Here is a 17,164-nt window from a genome sequence, read left to right as displayed (position 1 = left end):
TGAACACAATACTCCAGGTGTGGCCTCCCCAGTGCAGAGTACAGGGGAAGGATCACTGCCCTTGTCCTGCTGACCACGCTATTTTGACACAGGACAGGATCCCATTGGCCTTCTTGGCCACCTGGGCACACTGGTGGCTCATGTTGAGCTTCCTGTCCATTAGTCCCCCCAGGTCCCTTTCTGCCTGACTGCTCTCCAGCCACTCTGTGCCAGCCTGGAGCGCTGCAGGGGGTTGTTGTGGTCAAAGCGCAGGACCCACCACTTGGCCTTGGTGAACTTCATCCCACTGAAATCGGCCCTTGTTTCCAGTCTATCCAGATCCCTCTGCAGAGCCCTCCTGCCTTCCAGCAGCTCCACACTCCCTCCCAACTTGGTGTCATCAGCAAATTTGCTGATGATGGTCTCAATCCCCTCATCTAAATCATCAATAAAGATGTTAAAATTCAGCACAACAGTGACCAGCCTCTATTCTTTAGCCACACAAGCTATAAAGAGGTTTGAATTCTTAGAAATCCCCCTCCACGGACTTGAAAATATCAAGGGTCACAGCCGAAGAAAGGATGTCACGCATCCCCAAAGCCAACTATGTTTCCTATTAGTGTATAAATAGACTATTCCCCAAAGAGCTTCTCGCTGCCGACAGAATTTCACAATCGAACGGTAGCTGGCACCGCACAGGGTACGGGAGAGACTCTCAAATAGCAGAGACGGGTATCAACAGGTGATTTTTGATGTTAAACTGAGCAAGAGGTTGGAATTCTGAAGGAAAAGGGAGAACGAGCGGACACGGAAACTATTAGAAGAATCATTTAAAGCGGCTTTAGCTGAAGATCTCCCAGCCCTCAGACACACGGTGTGAATTTTGGGGATGTTCTGTGCAGGGACAGGAGTTGGACTCGATGATCCTTGTGGGTCCCTTCCAGTTCAGGCCAACCTATGATTGATACGATGGTTCATTTGATTCTTATCGCTTGGTCCACACCTTCCACCTTTGCAGAGGTTTATCCACAGGCCTCACACAAGGAGAACCTTATATTTGTCTTTCGAGGCAGAATATCCACTCCAGATCACATTCAAAGCCTGGATATTCCCCCCTTATCGCTGTTTCACCCAGCTCCAAATCCAAAACACCAGAGCGCTCGAGAGAAGGTTGGTGACATGGTGACACCTCTTTGTTTAGCAAAGCTGACTCCCCTCGCTCGAAGCAGCTCGTTATTTTTAAAAGAGGGCTCCGAAAACAGAATAATCACTCTTGGCTGCCTGTAGCTCCTCTCACAGCTTGGGACAAGTCACCTGTAAATTCCAAGTAAAGCCAGAAATCTAAAACCGTTACTTACGGTCGCTGACGTGACCACCGCCGGCAACACGCCAAGTATGTGAACTTTACCCAACCGGTGCGAAGGAGCGAGCGGCCAAGGACAAAGCGAGAAAAGAGACCTGACAATGCCATGATTTACAGGCAAGGTCAAGGCTACATACAAGAAAAAAATGACATTGGGCTCACCAGCCTCGAGCAGCGAGACCGCAAAGGGTTTAGGAAGGACCCACGAATGGTTTAGGAAGGACCTGCTTGGAAAGACGAGACTAACGATGGAGTGGAGAATAAAAGACGCAATGAACTCCGAGGGGTCCTGAGCTTTGCACAGCTCCATGGCAGGAATCGTCACCTCCTTCTAATAAGATGGAACTGATATGTTGTAACGTGAGCTGAGCTGTCACCTCACAAACAGCAGCAATTCGCTATAAAGGAAAAAATACATATAGAAAGTAAGAATATAGCTTAATAATAGAAACACCAAACCGCAGCGTCCCAACAATCTCTCCATTAGAAATATTTACTGATTGGCCTTCACTTTAAAGGAAAAAATAATAGAAGGGGGTGTAAAATCCATCGCTGAGATTTTCAAAGCTGCCAGAGGGACACGAACAGCCAGTGGCAATAAAACTAACGGCAGCTGAGCGTAACTTGCTCCTCACCATTTACACCCCATTTATTTTCTGCGCTCGCTCTGGGTGCGAGTAACGCAAACCGGCTCCTTCCACTTCTGAGCGAGCGGCTCTGGTTCATCCAACACCCTCGTGCCACACGGTTCGTGTCCTTGAGCAAGCGGAAAGAAATGAAGAGTTTAGGGATATTTTGGGACATCACCATCACTCTGATTGAAATCAGAGCTGTAGAAACTCTTGGTCAGATGGTAGGGTGAAGGTCTAACAAATCCTGATGGAATTTCTCTCTGGAAGGAAGGAAATACAAATGGGATTTCCTTCTGTTTGGTACGTTGGCGGCAACCGGCTTCAGCATCGGTGGTGGCAACGGGGGACAAGCAGGAAAGTGGTAACGCGAACCACTGTGTTATCTGCATTGGGAGCAGGAGAAAGGTAAAGATCAGCCGGAAAGGAAGATTTTAAAGGGGGCGAAAGACAAAAATTAGTCTCTTAGATGTGCATGTAGTGGATGCAACACAGAACGGTCCTTGCTGCGCCTCCTCGTTTATTTGGTTTCCTTTGCCAAAGGAGACGGTAACACGGCCCCTCTGTGCCACCGTACCAAACCACCACTTCATTAATGAAACCCTACAAAGCACTCTGAACACACAAAGCACTGAGTAATGATATTATTCCCACCTTGGCACGAGTCTCCCCACTTTCCAAAGCCAAAGAAGGGAAGATGAACCTCCACAACGCATCTGGAGACGTCCCTGAGCGCGCAGCTCAGGAACGGAACCCGCAGCTTCTGTCCCACCACCCACCTCTCCCAGGCAAAATCCAAAAGCTATTATGCCAAAATTAATTTAATACGCAAACCAGGACTGACTATAAGCAGGATGAGGCTTTTAGAACAGTTGGGACACCAAAAAAATAAGTTCAATTGACGCAACGACACAACCGGGTTCCACGCCACGGATTTCCACGGCAATCTCACCCCGAGAGTAAAACAATTGTTAAAGAAACGGATCAAACGTAGCGATGTGATAAAGGAGAGTCCCTAGAGGAACCTGCTTCTCGCTTTCTCCGTCTTCTGCTTTCAGTCTAAACAATCCCGGGCACATGGGTGAGAAAGTCCTGCCTGGAAGGGGACGTTACAGGAGGGGAAAAGCCACCGAGGAGCCTCTTTGTAATATCCCGCAATCCCCCCGGGCGGGCGGCCCGCGCCGCTGCTGAACGATGCACTTTTGGAATTCAATTAAAGCGATTATCTGTTGTGCCAAATAAATTGCGTACAGCGTGGATCCTGCGGCATTTTACACCTTCGGGCTCATTATTTCCTTCCCCGTTTCCTCCTGTTTATGCGCTCTCAAATTAAATCGCTGATAATATGCGGCCAAATAAAAAACGAGCGCACCTTGGCCGAGGAAAATTGATTCTCCTTTTTTCCTGAACCGGGCGATTGCCAGGTTTTATATACTCTGTTCCTGGCGATCATTAGTAATTCAATTTTCTTTTTATTAGCCCCCTTATCTGCTGAGCAATATAGTGGCAGAGCTGACCTCTTTCGCACGGGTAAATGTTTAAAATCTTTTCCCTGATTAATTTTGCCAGTTAAGGAAAAGAGGAGAAATGGCCCGGCTCTTTGCCATCACAATGAATAAAGCTTAATGTTGATTGTGATGGAATTTGTAATGCCAAGGAAATTGATTGAACGCAGCAATTACACCGCAATAGTAACTCAAGGGAAATGGGATAGTTTTCTCCTGGCCGTAGCCTTTTGGTTATTTAAAACAATCCAATTTGCAAGGATAATTATATATTAGTGTTTTATCTGCCACTTGAAATGAACATGGGAGTTTTGATACCGGCCCGGCATTAGCAGGTTATTGCTGCAAATTACTCGATATCTGCTTTCTTTCACATCAAGACGAAATTAGGCCATCAATAACCAGAAAAAGGTGGACGGGGGAGATGCGAGGGGCACGAGTGCCCTCTGCAGGGCTGCGGGGAATGGAGAGACACCCCAAAAATCCCCCGTTCTCTGTTTGAGCGGCAAACGACGCACGACGCAGCTCCCCATGCACAGAGCTGCCACGTCTCGGACATTAAAAGGAATTAAATCTTCCTTTTAAGCGCTTACCATCTAGAGAAAAAGCCTGGGGAATAAGAAACGCCGACAGGGCGAATGCCCGAGCAGGGTGAACTTACCGGCGTTGCAGCCAAGGAGGGAGACTGCTTGATTCTTTATGTTTGGAAAGGTTCACAACCACAAGGACCTGCCTGTCATCAAAAACAAGACTTGAGAAAGGGCCTCACCCTGTAAAATGTCAAATAAGAGCTGGGAGTAAAATGCTGTTGGGGAAGAGGAGGGATTGCTGCATCCACTGGAATTTTAGGAGAGGAGAAGCAGGAACATCTGCCATCGCATCCAGAGTAAACCTCACTTAGAGGCTAGTATTTTCCCTTAAAAACTGGTGATAAAGTTCCCCGTGCTGTTGGGAATAACCCAGTTTGGACAAAGAGGATAAATGTTGGCCGAGCTAATTGGACAGCACCCGGTCAAAAAGCGGCGTTGGTTCGGAAAGATGAGAGTAATGATGGAGCGGAAAAGAAAGGATGCGATGAACCCCGAGGGGTCCTGAGCTTTGCTTTTCCCTGACTAGAGGGCAGGAATTGCACCTCCAACTGCTTTTAATAGGACGGAACAGAGACGCCGCACCAGCTGTAACGTGAGCTGAGCTGTCGCCGCACAAACAGCAGCGACACATTGTGAAGTTCACTGAATAGAAATACATATATACATACATATATATATATATATATATATATACAAAGCAAGAATACAGTTTAATAAAAGAAACATCAAACCACAGTGTCCCGACAATGTCTCCATTAGAAATATTGACTGATTTGCCTTCATTTAAACAAAAAGAAAATAGAAGGGGGTGTAAAATCCATTGGTGAGATTTTCAAAGCTGCCAGAGGTTCACAAGTTCAAGGACTCACCTGTCAGCAAAAATAAGACTTGAGAAAAGGCCTCACCCTGTAAAATGTCAAATAAGAGCTGGGAGTGAAAGGCTGTTGGGGAAGAGGAGGGATTGCTGCATCCATAGGAATTCTAGGACAGGAGGAGTGGGTACATCCCTCTGCCATTGTATCCAATCAATCCAACCTCACTTAAAAGTTGGTATTTTCCCTTAAAAACTGGTGGTAAAATTCCCTGTGCTTTTGGGAATAATCCAGTTTGGAGAAAAATGATAAATGTTGCCCAAGTTAATGGGACAGCACATGGTCAAAAAGTGCTGTTGTCCCACCATATCCATCACAATTTTATTAGACTGGTTATTTGCTATAACAAATAAGCAACAGAAAACCAATTCCGGATAGACATTTGTCATTTAAACAGCATAATTACAACATATCCTTACTGGTAGGAAAGTTCCTCATCAAAGGACAGAGTAGGAGCCCAGTATTTATTCTGCAAATCAAATACCAAAAACACCTGCTGCGTTTTATCCCCTTCATTCTGTCTACACCCGACAGCCTGACCTATAGATAAATGTATAAGTGAAGCCTGAAATTCAGACAAAAATCTGAAATATGCAGGTGCCGAATGAAGCAGAAATACAAGAACTGTGAAGCTCAAAGGAGGGGAAGGTTGGAGGCTCCATTGGGTTCATGATGGTGCTCAATGCAAACACACGTTACCTGAGTCACAACTCCCACTAAAGCAACTATCTCATTATTTTCAAGTTCTCCAAAAAGAGCCTAAGAAGTTAAATGTAAAGAAAGAACTTGAAAAAAACCAAACGAAAACTCTAACATTAATGGCACATTGAGTACTAACTCAAGTTATGACCATGAGCCAGCACTGGGCCCTTGTGACCAAGAGGGCCAATGGCATCCTGGGGTGGGTTAGAAGGGGGTGGTCAGTAGGTCAGAGAGGTTCTCCTGCCCCTCTGCTCTGCCCTGGAGAGACCACACCTGGAATATTGTGTCCAGTTGTGGCCCCTCAGCTCCAGAAGGACAGGGAACTGCTGGAGAGAGTCCAGCGCAGCCACCAAGATGCTGAAGGGAGTGGAGCATCTCCCGTGTGAGGAAAGGCTGAGGGAGCTGGGGCTCTGGAGCTGGAGAAGAGGAGACTGAGGGGGGACTCATTCATGTTTACAGATATAGAAAGGGTGAGTGTCAGGAGGATGGAGCCAGGCTCTTCTCGGTGACAACCAATGACAGGACAAGGGGCAATGGGTACAAACTGGAACACAAAAGGTTCCACTTAAATTTGAGAAGAAACTTCTTCATGGTGAGGGCGGCAGAGCCTGGCCCAGGCTGCCCAGGGAGGTTGTGGAGTCTCCTTCTCTGCAGACATTCAAACCCGCCTGGACCCCTTCCTGTGGAACCTCAGCTGGGTGTTCCTGCTTCGGGGGGATTGCACTGGATGAGCTTTCCAGGGCCCTTCCAATGCCTAGCATTCTATAATTCTATGATACTAGGTGGTCAAGAAGTCTGACATCTGGTTTATCAACATTTATTCGGCTCCGCTGAGCAACAGAATGTTTTCTATTCCTCCTCGCTTTGGTCGAGCACTTGAAATGGTCCTGCACACACGTTCTGCCCCAGCATCAGCCCCAAGTTATTATACCTGGATGAACAGAGCACTAAACTGCGTTAGAAACGCTCCACCGCTCAATGGGCCCATCAGGGCGACTTCAGTTTGGGACATACCCCGATTTCTAATGTTCTGTTTAATCAAACAAGTATTTTGGAGTTAATCAAGAAGAGGTGAAGGTGTAAAGCTCATCATGCAAGCAGCCTAAATAATCTCTCTGGTCTGATCACCGATCCTTAAATTAAACATGGAAAGCGCTTCCAAATAGACCGTTGGGAAATACAGATTTGAAACGGAGCAGCTGGGAGATCAAACATCTGGGGCTAAGAAGGGAATTGGAGAATCAGGAGATGGACAGGACTTGGCGTTACACGCTTGGGAGAGGCAGGATTAATGTCTTTGGTGAGTATGGCTTGCACCACATATCCCAAAAGCTCGTTGAACAGGACAAACGAGAAAACAGCAAAGCTGTGTCACAACAGCAGGAAGGAAGGGGTTGATGTGGCTTTTTCACACCCTTTTTTGCACAAACGTGCTGGGTTGTCACCAGTCTGGTCCCCAGAGGTTCCCCAAGAGGTTCTCAGTAACATCTCTGTACCCCATTTACTTCCCTCACGCTTGTCTTGCGAGAAACAGCAAGACTTCAAACTCCACCACTCGCTTAATACCCAAATTAGCACAAGAAAAGAGAAATAAAAACAAATCTGCAAAACCTTTCAGATCTGAGAGCCAGGAATTCAACCCACTTAAAGCCTCCACTTATTTCTATTTGCTATATGAAACCAGAAAACATCGACCATCCTATACATAATGATACATTTATATAGGACCATTGCGAAACCAGCAGACAGCGAGCATCATATACATAATTACAGATCCATATAGAACCACTGTGAAACCAGAAGATGCCATCATATACATAATTATGCATTTAGAGGCACTGAATGTGCCGTCTGAGCTGTTCCAAGCGCTATCAGTGGCTACGCTCTCATCAGAGTTCATGATGCTGCCTTGCAAACGTCACTGCCCCATCCAGTGTCTAATAATCTTTTTGTACTAAACCATATATGGTCTCCCTGGGCAAAAACAAATTTCGAAGCACTCAAAACTTGCTGAATTTCTCTGAATTTCTTGTAACTAGAGAAAGAAAGCAGCCGTAAATCACTGGGCAGCTGCCTTGCCAAGCTGACAGTGGCCCGGGAAGGTACAAATCAAGTGCTTCGGGAGCGCCCGAGATGATGGTACAAAAGAGGAGAGAATTGCAGCGACCCTGTACAATATCAGCATTTAGTGCTTGATGTCTCAGCAGTAAAGGGAAAAAGAGGAGGAAGGAGGGAGAGGAGGGGGAGGAGGAAGGAGGGAGAGGAGGGGGAGGAGGAAGGAGGGAGAGGAGGGGGAGGAGGAAGGAGGGAGAGGAGGGGGAGGAGGAAGGAGGGAGAGGAGGGGGAGGAGGAAGGAGGGAGAGGAGGGGGAGGAGGAAGGAGGGAGAGGAGGGGGAGGAGGAAGGAGGGAGAGGAGGGGGAGGAGGAAGGAGGGAGAGGAGGGGGAGGAGGAAGGAGGGAGAGGAGGGGGAGGAGGAAGGAGGGAGAGGAGGGGGAGGAGGAAGGAGGGAGAGGAGGGGGAGGAGGAAGGAGGGAGAGGAGGGGGAGGAGGAAGGAGGGAGAGGAGGGGGAGGAGGAAGGAGGGAGAGGAGGGGGAGGAGGAAGGAGGGAGAGGAGGAAGGAGGGAGAGGAGGAAGGAGGGAGAGGAGGAAGGAGGGAGAGGAGGAAGGAGGGAGAGGAGGAAGGAGGGAGAGGAGGAAGGAGGGAGAGGAGGAAGGAGGGAGAGGAGGAAGGAGGGAGAGGAGGAAGGAGGGAGAGGAGGGGGAGGAGGAAGGAGGGAGAGGAGGGGGAGGAGGAAGGAGGGAGAGGAGGGGGAGGAGGAAGGAGGGAGAGGCATCAGTGTCCATGTTCCCACAGCGAGATGCAGGGAATAAGGAGGATTTATGGCATTTATAAAGGGAGGAAGAGCCAGGAACACAAACTTATTTCTGCTCTAGCTACATATATTCAGCCCTATGCAGTTTAAGATCAAAAATCTTTTCAGTATGAGAAGTTCACCTTCAATCAAGGAACTCAGATTGACAATACTCAGTACCTCAACTTCCACATATGTAAAATGCTGTTGCAAATTCAAATTCATCTATATTTCCAGAGTTTACAGCAGAGCTGCTCACATCAGGCTCTTGGCAAGCGAAGTAAACTCTTTAAAAAGGAACTTTACAGCATAAAGATTTATTCAATGACTCATACTGGCAAAAGGTCCCCTACGAGCCCCCAAATCAAGTGATCGCTTGAATGCTGAACTATGCCCGCTTTGAGCTCTCCCTGCTAAATAAGTGAGATGTATGGCGATGGTTTTACTACTCAGAGTTCAGTGGATGAGCCCAATTCAAGCTCAATATTAATCATTTTGCTTAAGTAGATGCACACTAAATTAAATGAATTATTTAGAGATATAAGGTTGTATGATTTTCAATCTTCTCTTTGCTTCGTGTTACTTAGTAAGGTGTATTTGCTAAAATTTTAAGCTGTAAAGTTCTGCTCGTCGTTACTAAAAGCAGCTACAAACTACACGGAACACTTGCAAGATAAGGTCTGGTTTGCACTTCGCTAAGAAAGGATTTATTCAGACAAAACAGCACCTGCAAGGCCACGGACCATAAACATTGTCTACAGCTGAACAAAACAAAGACCATGTGGAATGTGATAAAAAGATCCAATGAGAAGCAAGAAGACCTCAAAGTGAAATATTGCTATAGGACTGAATCATGGTGTGAATGGTCTGTAAAGATAGAAAAGTTTGTGGTTTTCTATGCTCACGAGGGATCTCTGCGCAGGTACCCAGCTCGAGCCAGCCCTTCTGCTACTCTACTCTATTAAATTCTCTATTTTCTAAGAATTTTGTCTCCTGAAAGTCTGCCCTGCATATGGTTATCAAGTCACGCTTGAAAGTTTGCTGCTGGAGTTCTAAAATAGACTCCGGTTATCAGGGAGAGAAGAAACCTGACAGTTTGCACCACAACAGATACAGCCTCGCCTGAAAGTTTGTCTCTGGAGCTCCAAGAAACAGCCCCTGGAGCGAATAGTTACAATGGAGGGAAGACACTTGACATTTTGCTTCAGGTACGGGCATCTGGAGAGAAATCAGCAGTATTCAGCTTGGCATATTTCCCCCATGCAGCAAATAATAGAGTGAACCCGCCATTGAACTCTTTGAAGTTGCGCTTCTCTTTAAGAAATCTAAATATTGCTCTGCAGCAAGCAGAACCCTAAATTACTCCCCCGCAACAGCCTCCCCTATCCTTCCAAACCCTCCTCAAACACACACAAGATTCTTTCTCCTCTCCTCCCACAAAAAACTTCTCCCTTTCCTGAACCTCAAGCCCCCATTCTTGTCTTTTCGCCCGTCAAAACACGGCAACATCTCGACACGAAATAACTATCATCACGCCTGTAAACTCTGTAGTTGAAGCGCAGAACAGGAAACCACAGAGGTGTCTACACGAAAACAGAAGCTCGACAGCTTTACTTTTAGAGACAGATCGTAGCAACGTCATGGCCTGAACAGCCCTCCCCATTTAAGGGACACTGATCACGGGGTCCATGCCGCAGGCAAGCGAAAACGTGCTTCGTATACACTTTAATTTCAGGGTGGTGGAGCCATTTGTCCATGATAAGGTCAATACTGAACATTACAACCAAACTCTGAGGCAGAAACATCACAAAAACATTTCACGCACATGTAGCTGCTCCTCCTCAAGCAGCCCATTTCTGCTTCAACCGTTGCCAAGCCAAAACTACGTGTCCATAAAAACGCAACGGCATGGCATTCCTCTAATTAGTGCTATTTTAAGCAAATTACATACAATACCTAAACGCCCACAGACATCACATCGGGATACAGGTGCATGAGGTAGGTCTGTAGTCGCTAGAGGAGAATCTCATGACATACACAAAATTGTGGCTGGTGTAAAACGAGAGATTCATCTTACAGATGCATTTCTGCCTCTGCCATCCCCTTCCATCCTTGAACACTTTCTTATTTGACGCTTGCAAGTCCAGCAAAACCACGTTAAAAGCAAGAAGCAGCTTTAAAACGGTCTCATCTGGAGATACCAAGCTCTGGGGTCAAGTAAAAACGTTACTCAACCAAACTTCAGCTCCGGGATCAACAACAGTAGATTCACCTCCTGCAGAACCTGGTAGCCCATTTCTAAATCCCCAAATCTTCCCTCGGAACCGATTTGTCGGCACGCGGTCCCCGTCATCCCTTGGGGATGGTTGTTCCTACCTTCCCTGGCGGAGCCCGGCAGGCGGCAGAGCCTGTGCTTGGTGATCTGCACCAGACCTTTGGGCGAGGAACGTTTTGGCGTCACGGGTTTCCCCCGCGAGGAGTTTTTCTTCCTGAGGTGGAAGTGGCTTTTCTGAGGCGCGGTGGGCAAGGAGCTGCTCTTCTTATCCGGCGGGGAACTACAGAGGGGAACGTCACACAGTTAGAAGAGGTGACTAAAACACGCTTTATCCCCTTGCCCAGAGCTGAGAAGAAAAGCAGCATCACCACGTTCCACCCTTCTACCTTACCCAAGGGCGATAAGAAGCACCAAAGAGAAAATTACAAATAAACAGGCAAGTGGGATGAATTTTTGGCAAAGCAGGAGGTATTTGACAGCCTAACTCAACTCATTCCCTCCTGTTTTCTGCTCAGGGGAGTGGATGCCATCCTTTAGTAAGATGAGAGGATCTTATCTCCCTGACTGCCAAAAAGTCCCAGCTTCTCCAGGCACTTTGCTCCAGAGTGATTTTCCCAGCACAATCCACCCACAGACACTTTCCTCAGCAAACCAGGAGGGTTTTCACCTGCAGTGAAGCACCGAGCAGAGAATCTGGGAAACAGAAGCTGGAAGGGAGGCACCAGATTCTCAATCGGTGCCGTGTTACGAGCTCATTGAGTCATGGAGAATAGTTATTTAGGCCTCAATTTTCAAGAGCTTGAGCGTGGCGTTATTGCGGCGAGGAAGGAGCCAAACCATGTGTCAACTGCGCTGAGGGTGTGTCTGAGTTCAGTGGTAGAGAAGTGACACAGCTGAGCCACCAACCCTCGCCCCATCCCACTGAACCCTCCCCTGCCAAGAAAAGTCAACAGAAAACACACAAAAAACACCATAAAAAAGGCCCTTGTGGCACTTCCATGACACACCGGCTTTCACAGAACGTTTGGTCCCAATCTTTTATCTTGCTTCCCCTTGATTCCCAGTCCAGTGCAAAGCTCTTTTGCAGATAACTTGTCCCACACGCCTTTTCCTTCCACCAGGCTTCATTTAGAACCTTCCCATTGTACTCTGGCTCTATCACACATGGTCAAGGGTGAAAATTGGCTCCACAAGACCCCAGAACACTACGGACAGTGGTTCTCCCCGGCCTGCACAGCTCATCTCCCATCCCAAGGTCTGCAAAATGCTTTATAGGGACAGATGATCCATGATTCAAGCCACTTCTCCTCCTTTCCCCACCCCTCAATGCAACAAAAGTACAGGAATTTGAAAATAAATCAATAAAGGAAGACAGTTCTTTCCATGCCTTTGAATATTAGTCTGTTATTCAGGGCAGGGAGGAGACCACAAAGTGCTGCAGTAAAATCTTCAGAGAATGAGATGAGAAGAAAACCCAGCTCTGTTTTAAAGGTTCAATCAGAGTTTACACAGACTGTGAAAACAATTAAAACCTGAGGCCTTGAACCCTGGAAAACTCCAGAGAGAACAAAGTCACCACGCTTGGAAAGAGAAAAACAAAGACACCCTCTAGCATACAATTTCACTTATAGCCACAACTTACGTGAAGCCAGCAGACAAAACACGACCAGCGCAATCACACCGTTAAGACAACCAGCAGCTTACCCCAAATTTCCTTTTCTCTTAATGATTTTTGTCCGACTCTTCACTTTGTAACTGGACAACACAGCATCGCCCAAGGAGGACTTGGTCGCGCCGAGAGCGACACCAGACGCTGTGCTTGGAGGTGCCGGGACAGCGCTGGTTCGAAGGAGATCGAGGGCCGGAGGTTTTTTGTGATCCTCGGATCGCCACCTGAACGCTGATTTTGAGGTGGAAGGCAAGGCCTGCAGGCTGGAAGCTTTCCACTTATATTTACTGGGAGAAACACCCAGTTTGGACTGGAGTCCAGATTTCTTCAGTTTTGCACCCAAGTCGGATTTTGGCGATAGTTTAGCAACTTTTTCTGTTCCAGCATTGACCTTCTTAGCGCTTTCTGATGCTCTAGGGCTGACCCACCTCTTCACAGGACGAGAGCATTTCCCAGGGTTTGCGACCCACGTGTAATTAGTTTTCCTAAATTTCGGAGCTTTGCCAGAGACAGGTATCGAAGAAGCTCTCTGGAGAGCAGCGGTTTTGGGGACTACAGAAAACCTGCTTTTCATTGGAGTCAACCCAGCCACCAAAGGTGCGGTTTGAGCGGGCCTGGAGCACATCGCATTGTTTCCAAGGAGCTTTGGTTCTCTGGAAGCATCCGTGACCTGCTCAGAACCAGCCTGCCCTGGAGCCAGCGGTTCTGTCTTCACCCGAACCAAGTGTCGAGCCGGCTCGCGATCCGGCACCACCGAAAGCTGCTGCGGCTCCGATTTCAGCGTCACAGCGCTTTCGCTGGTGCTTCCGCAGGAGGTCAGGGAGTTCGCGACCACACTGCTGGCCTGACACACTATTCGAGGCTTATCCGGCACACTCACGTACGCTGAACTCACAAACCGGTGAGATGAGCTGAATGAAATGGAGAGAGAGGGTCGTCTCTCTTCACTTTGGCTTGGGTACAGAGATTTCTGCACATTTTTACTGTCTCCCGGCACAGTGACGAGTGTTTTCAGCCCCGAAAATTCACAGTAAGAACCCACATCGTCAAAATCTTTCGTATCTCCAAATGGGTCGGCTCTCTGAGGCAGTTGAATCCCCACGACGATATTTCCATCTGTGGTTAAGTCCACATGTCTCTCCGGGGATGATTCCGGTGGCTCAGGGACCCGGCTGTCCCCACGGCTTCCAAAAGCCCAAGATGTGCTGGCACTTCCACTGCTTCCAACGTCACACGCCGATCCCGGTGGCCGGTTGACGAGGGAATATTTTTTCCTCCAGGAGGGACCTTGGTGCAGCTGGAAATCCCTGGGGGGCTGCTGGGGGTACCTGGCCGAAAATGTCCCCCTCCTGAAGGTGGAGTGGCGGGGATTGTTCCACCTCAGTGCCGCAGATGGCAGCGGTCGCGGCACGTCCCCATGCGTGTTTTTATGGTTGTTTATAAGACCTAAGGAGAAGCAAACAAGAGTCTGTTAATCATAATCCCACAGGTGTTTGACAGCACCATAGCATCGGTTTTCTTCACGCTGCAATGAGGACGATCGCTCAGGCCACATTTCAGACAACCAGCACTGGAAGGCAACACTTAAAAGTCTCCCTCGATTCTGATGAAAATCAATAACAAAAGCCATTTCGCAGGACAACTCAATGCAGGTCTGAACCACAGGCTCACTAACACACCCTTAACACACTCTACTAGTGCTGTCGACCACATTTTGCCCCGAGACTGGACAACACCCTCAGACACTCAGTGTGAACTGTGGGGTTGCCCTGTGCAGGGACAGGAGTTGGACTCGATGATCCTTGTGGGTCCCTTCCAAGTCGGGACATTCTATGATTTATGCTCTCTTTTATATGCCAAAACGGATGCTTGAATTATTGTTTTTGGAGCCTGGTATTTAAAAAATGCTACTTTTATCTCCAGATATCTTTTCAGGACAGTCTCTGAAGGGTGTGCTTGTGCACATAACCTAGAACAGCCACCACCAGCTCCAAACAAAACTCATAGAATCACTGAGGTTAGAAAAGACCTTGAAGATTATCGAGTCCAACCACTCCCCCACCCCTGGCACCACCCCATGTCCCTGAGAACCTCAGCTCCACGTCTATTCAACACCTTCAGGGATGGTGACTCCACCACTGTCCTGGGCAGCCTGTTCCAACGCCCAACAGCCCTTTCTGGGAAGAAATTGTTCCCAAGATCCAACCTCAACTTCCCTTGGTGCAACTTGAGGCCATTTCCCCTCATTCTATCATTCATTACTTGCGAGAAGAGACCAACCACTATCTCACTACAACCTCCTTTCAGGCAGTTCAGAGATCAGAAGGTCTCCCCTCAGCTCCTGTTCTCCAGCTGAACCCCCCAAGTCCCTCAGCTGTTCCCATCACACTTGTGCTCCAGCCCCTTCACCAGATTCATGGCTTTTCTCACTCAAACCCGTGATGATGAGGAGGCTCCGGGGTGGCCCCAGCTCCGCTGTTGAGTCACTGCACATCCCTCTGCCAAACCACCACACCTCCCCGGCACTTTGGTGTACAAACAAAGTAATGTGGATAATAGATACACGTTGATTAGGAAGGTCCTGTACACAGTGCTTAGAAAACCCTTCCAATAAAACGAATTATCAGAGGATTTTCGAGAGGAAATATCATTTTAGGGTGCACAGAGCAAGTCAGCACTAAGAATAAGCACCAATGCTTATTTTGGAACAGGTTGCTCATGGCAGTGGTGGAGTCACCATTCCTGGAGGGGTTTAAAAGGCATTTAGGCAAGGTTCTTAGGGACACAGTTTAGTGCTAGAGTTGGGTTATGGTTGGACTTGATGATCCTGAGGGTCTCGTCCAACCAAAACGATTATATTCTATGATTCTAGGAAAGGACAAATATATCCCCCACACACACTCCTCCACCATGATTAAGACTCAAGGGACAGAGGGCGAGGGGCACGTCCCACCTCTTTGTCACCATCCCCAGGGGCTGCAGCGCAGGGGACACCCCTATCCCTCCAGCCAGAAGGGTCACTGATCCTACAGGGACCACTAACATGGGGATCCCCCCCACGGGGACCCCCAAACCTCCCCAGTTCTCTCTGGGCTCCTTCCCTCCCTGGCCAGCACTCCTGGGTCCTCTCCCCTCCCCCACCCCGCAGGCCCTTCTCAGGCCTCACCCCTCCCCCTCCCCTTCCCCGGCACTCCTGGGTTCTTCCCCACCCCCCCTCGCTCAGGCTCTCGGATCCTCCCTTAAGACTCCAAGGTCTCCTTCACAACCCGCCCCTCCCCCCAGGACGCCCAGGGCACCCTCACAACCCCCCCCTCCCCCCCTCGTAGACTCCTGGGTCCCCTCAAAACCCACTCCCCCCAACTCGGGTCCCCTCACAGCCCACCCCACATGGACTCCTGAGTCCCCTCAAAACCCGCTCGCCCTCATCGACTTCTGGGTCTCCTCACAATCCGACTCCCCCCAACCCGGGTCCCCTCACAGCCCCCGCCCCGCATCGACTTCTGGGTCCCCTCACAACCTGAGCCCCGCGGCGCCCCCGGGTCCCTTCACAGGCCCCCTCCACCGACTCCTGGGTCCCGTCCCAACCCAAAACTCCCCACCTCCCATCGACTTCTGAATCCCCCCAAAACCCACCCCTCGCCCCGGCTCCCCTCACAACCCACCCCGCCCCATCGACTCCTGAGTCCCCTCACAACCCGACCCCTCTCCAGATCCCCTCACATCTCGCCCCCGCCTCCCTGGGTCTCCTCACAACCCACCCCCACTCCCCCACACCCATCGACTCCTGAGTCCCCTCACAACCTGCCCCCCCTCCACCCTCCCGGGTTCCCCTACAACCCGGCCCCCCCGCGTCCCCTCACAACCCACCCGTTCCCTTCCCCGGTCTCCCGGGTCCCCTCCGAGCAGCCTCTCCCCCGGTCCGTACCCTGCAGCAGCCGGATCTGCCGCCACAGCCTCTCCCTCTCCTCCATCCCCGCAGCTCTACCGCCCGGCCCCGCCCCTCTACGTCATCGCCGCGCGCCGGGCCGTTGGCCGATCACGTGAGCGCGCGGCGACCGTTGCTTGGCAACGGAAGGAGCTGCGGCCTATGCGGCCCGGTGAGGCCTGAGGCCTGGGCCTTGTGCTGGGCCCGGGCGGCTGCGGCTTCTTCCACCCCCTGGCCCCAGCCCAGCGTAGTCTGGTCTGGCTGGCCCCATCCCTTGGCCCCAGCCTGGGCGAACCCGGCTGTCCCCAGCCCGGCCTGGCCCAGCTGTTCCCATTGCCTGTCCCCAGTGTGGGCTGCCACAACTGTCCCCTGTCCCCAGCCCATCATGGTCCAACTGTCCCCAGACGCTGTCCCCAGCCCAGCTCAGTCCTGCTGTCCCCATCTCAGCCTGTCCCCAGCCCAGCCTGGTCCAGCTGTCCCCATGCCCTGTGCCCAGCCCAGCTCAGACTCACTGTCCCCATCCCTTGTCCCCATCTCAGCTTGGTCCTGCTGTCCCCATCCTCTCTCCCCAGCCTGTGCTATCCCAGCTGTCCCTTGTCCCTGCTCTTAGCCCAGTCCTGCTGTCCCCATCCTGTCTCCCCAGCCTGTGCTATCCCAGCTGTCCCTTGTCCCTACTCTTAGCCCAGTCCTGCTCTCCCCATCCCCTGTCCCCAGCCCAGCTTAGTCTTGCTGTCCCCATCCCCTGTTCCCATCTCAGCCTGGTGCAACTGTCCCCATCCCCTGTCCTCAGACTGGGCTGGC

General features: G+C 49.9%; 1 protein-coding gene across 2 annotated transcripts in view; it reads right to left on the bottom strand.

Moving 5' to 3' along the window:
* The window catches only part of ZC3H3 (zinc finger CCCH-type containing 3), a 201,882-nt gene extending 185,440 nt beyond the window's left edge, over positions 1 to 16,442 (bottom strand). For both annotated transcript variants that reach the window (XM_065832570.2, XM_071803739.1), the window contains exons 1-3: positions 16,364 to 16,442; positions 12,474 to 13,884; positions 10,871 to 11,049 (exon numbers count right to left, since the gene is read on the bottom strand). In XM_065832570.2, coding sequence (XP_065688642.1) covers positions 10,871 to 11,049; positions 12,474 to 13,884; positions 16,364 to 16,409 — 1,636 coding nt within the window. In that variant the 5' untranslated portion in view covers positions 16,410 to 16,442. The remainder of the gene's footprint in view (positions 1 to 10,870; positions 11,050 to 12,473; positions 13,885 to 16,363) is intronic.
* Between the last annotated feature and the right edge of the window lie 722 nt (positions 16,443 to 17,164).

Source organism: Patagioenas fasciata, chromosome 2 (genome assembly GCF_037038585.1).
Source record: "Patagioenas fasciata isolate bPatFas1 chromosome 2, bPatFas1.hap1, whole genome shotgun sequence".
NCBI classification, from domain to species: Eukaryota; Metazoa; Chordata; class Aves; order Columbiformes; family Columbidae; genus Patagioenas; species Patagioenas fasciata.
Note: the sequence above shows the minus strand (reverse complement) of the source record. Positions and strands in the feature narration are given on the sequence as shown.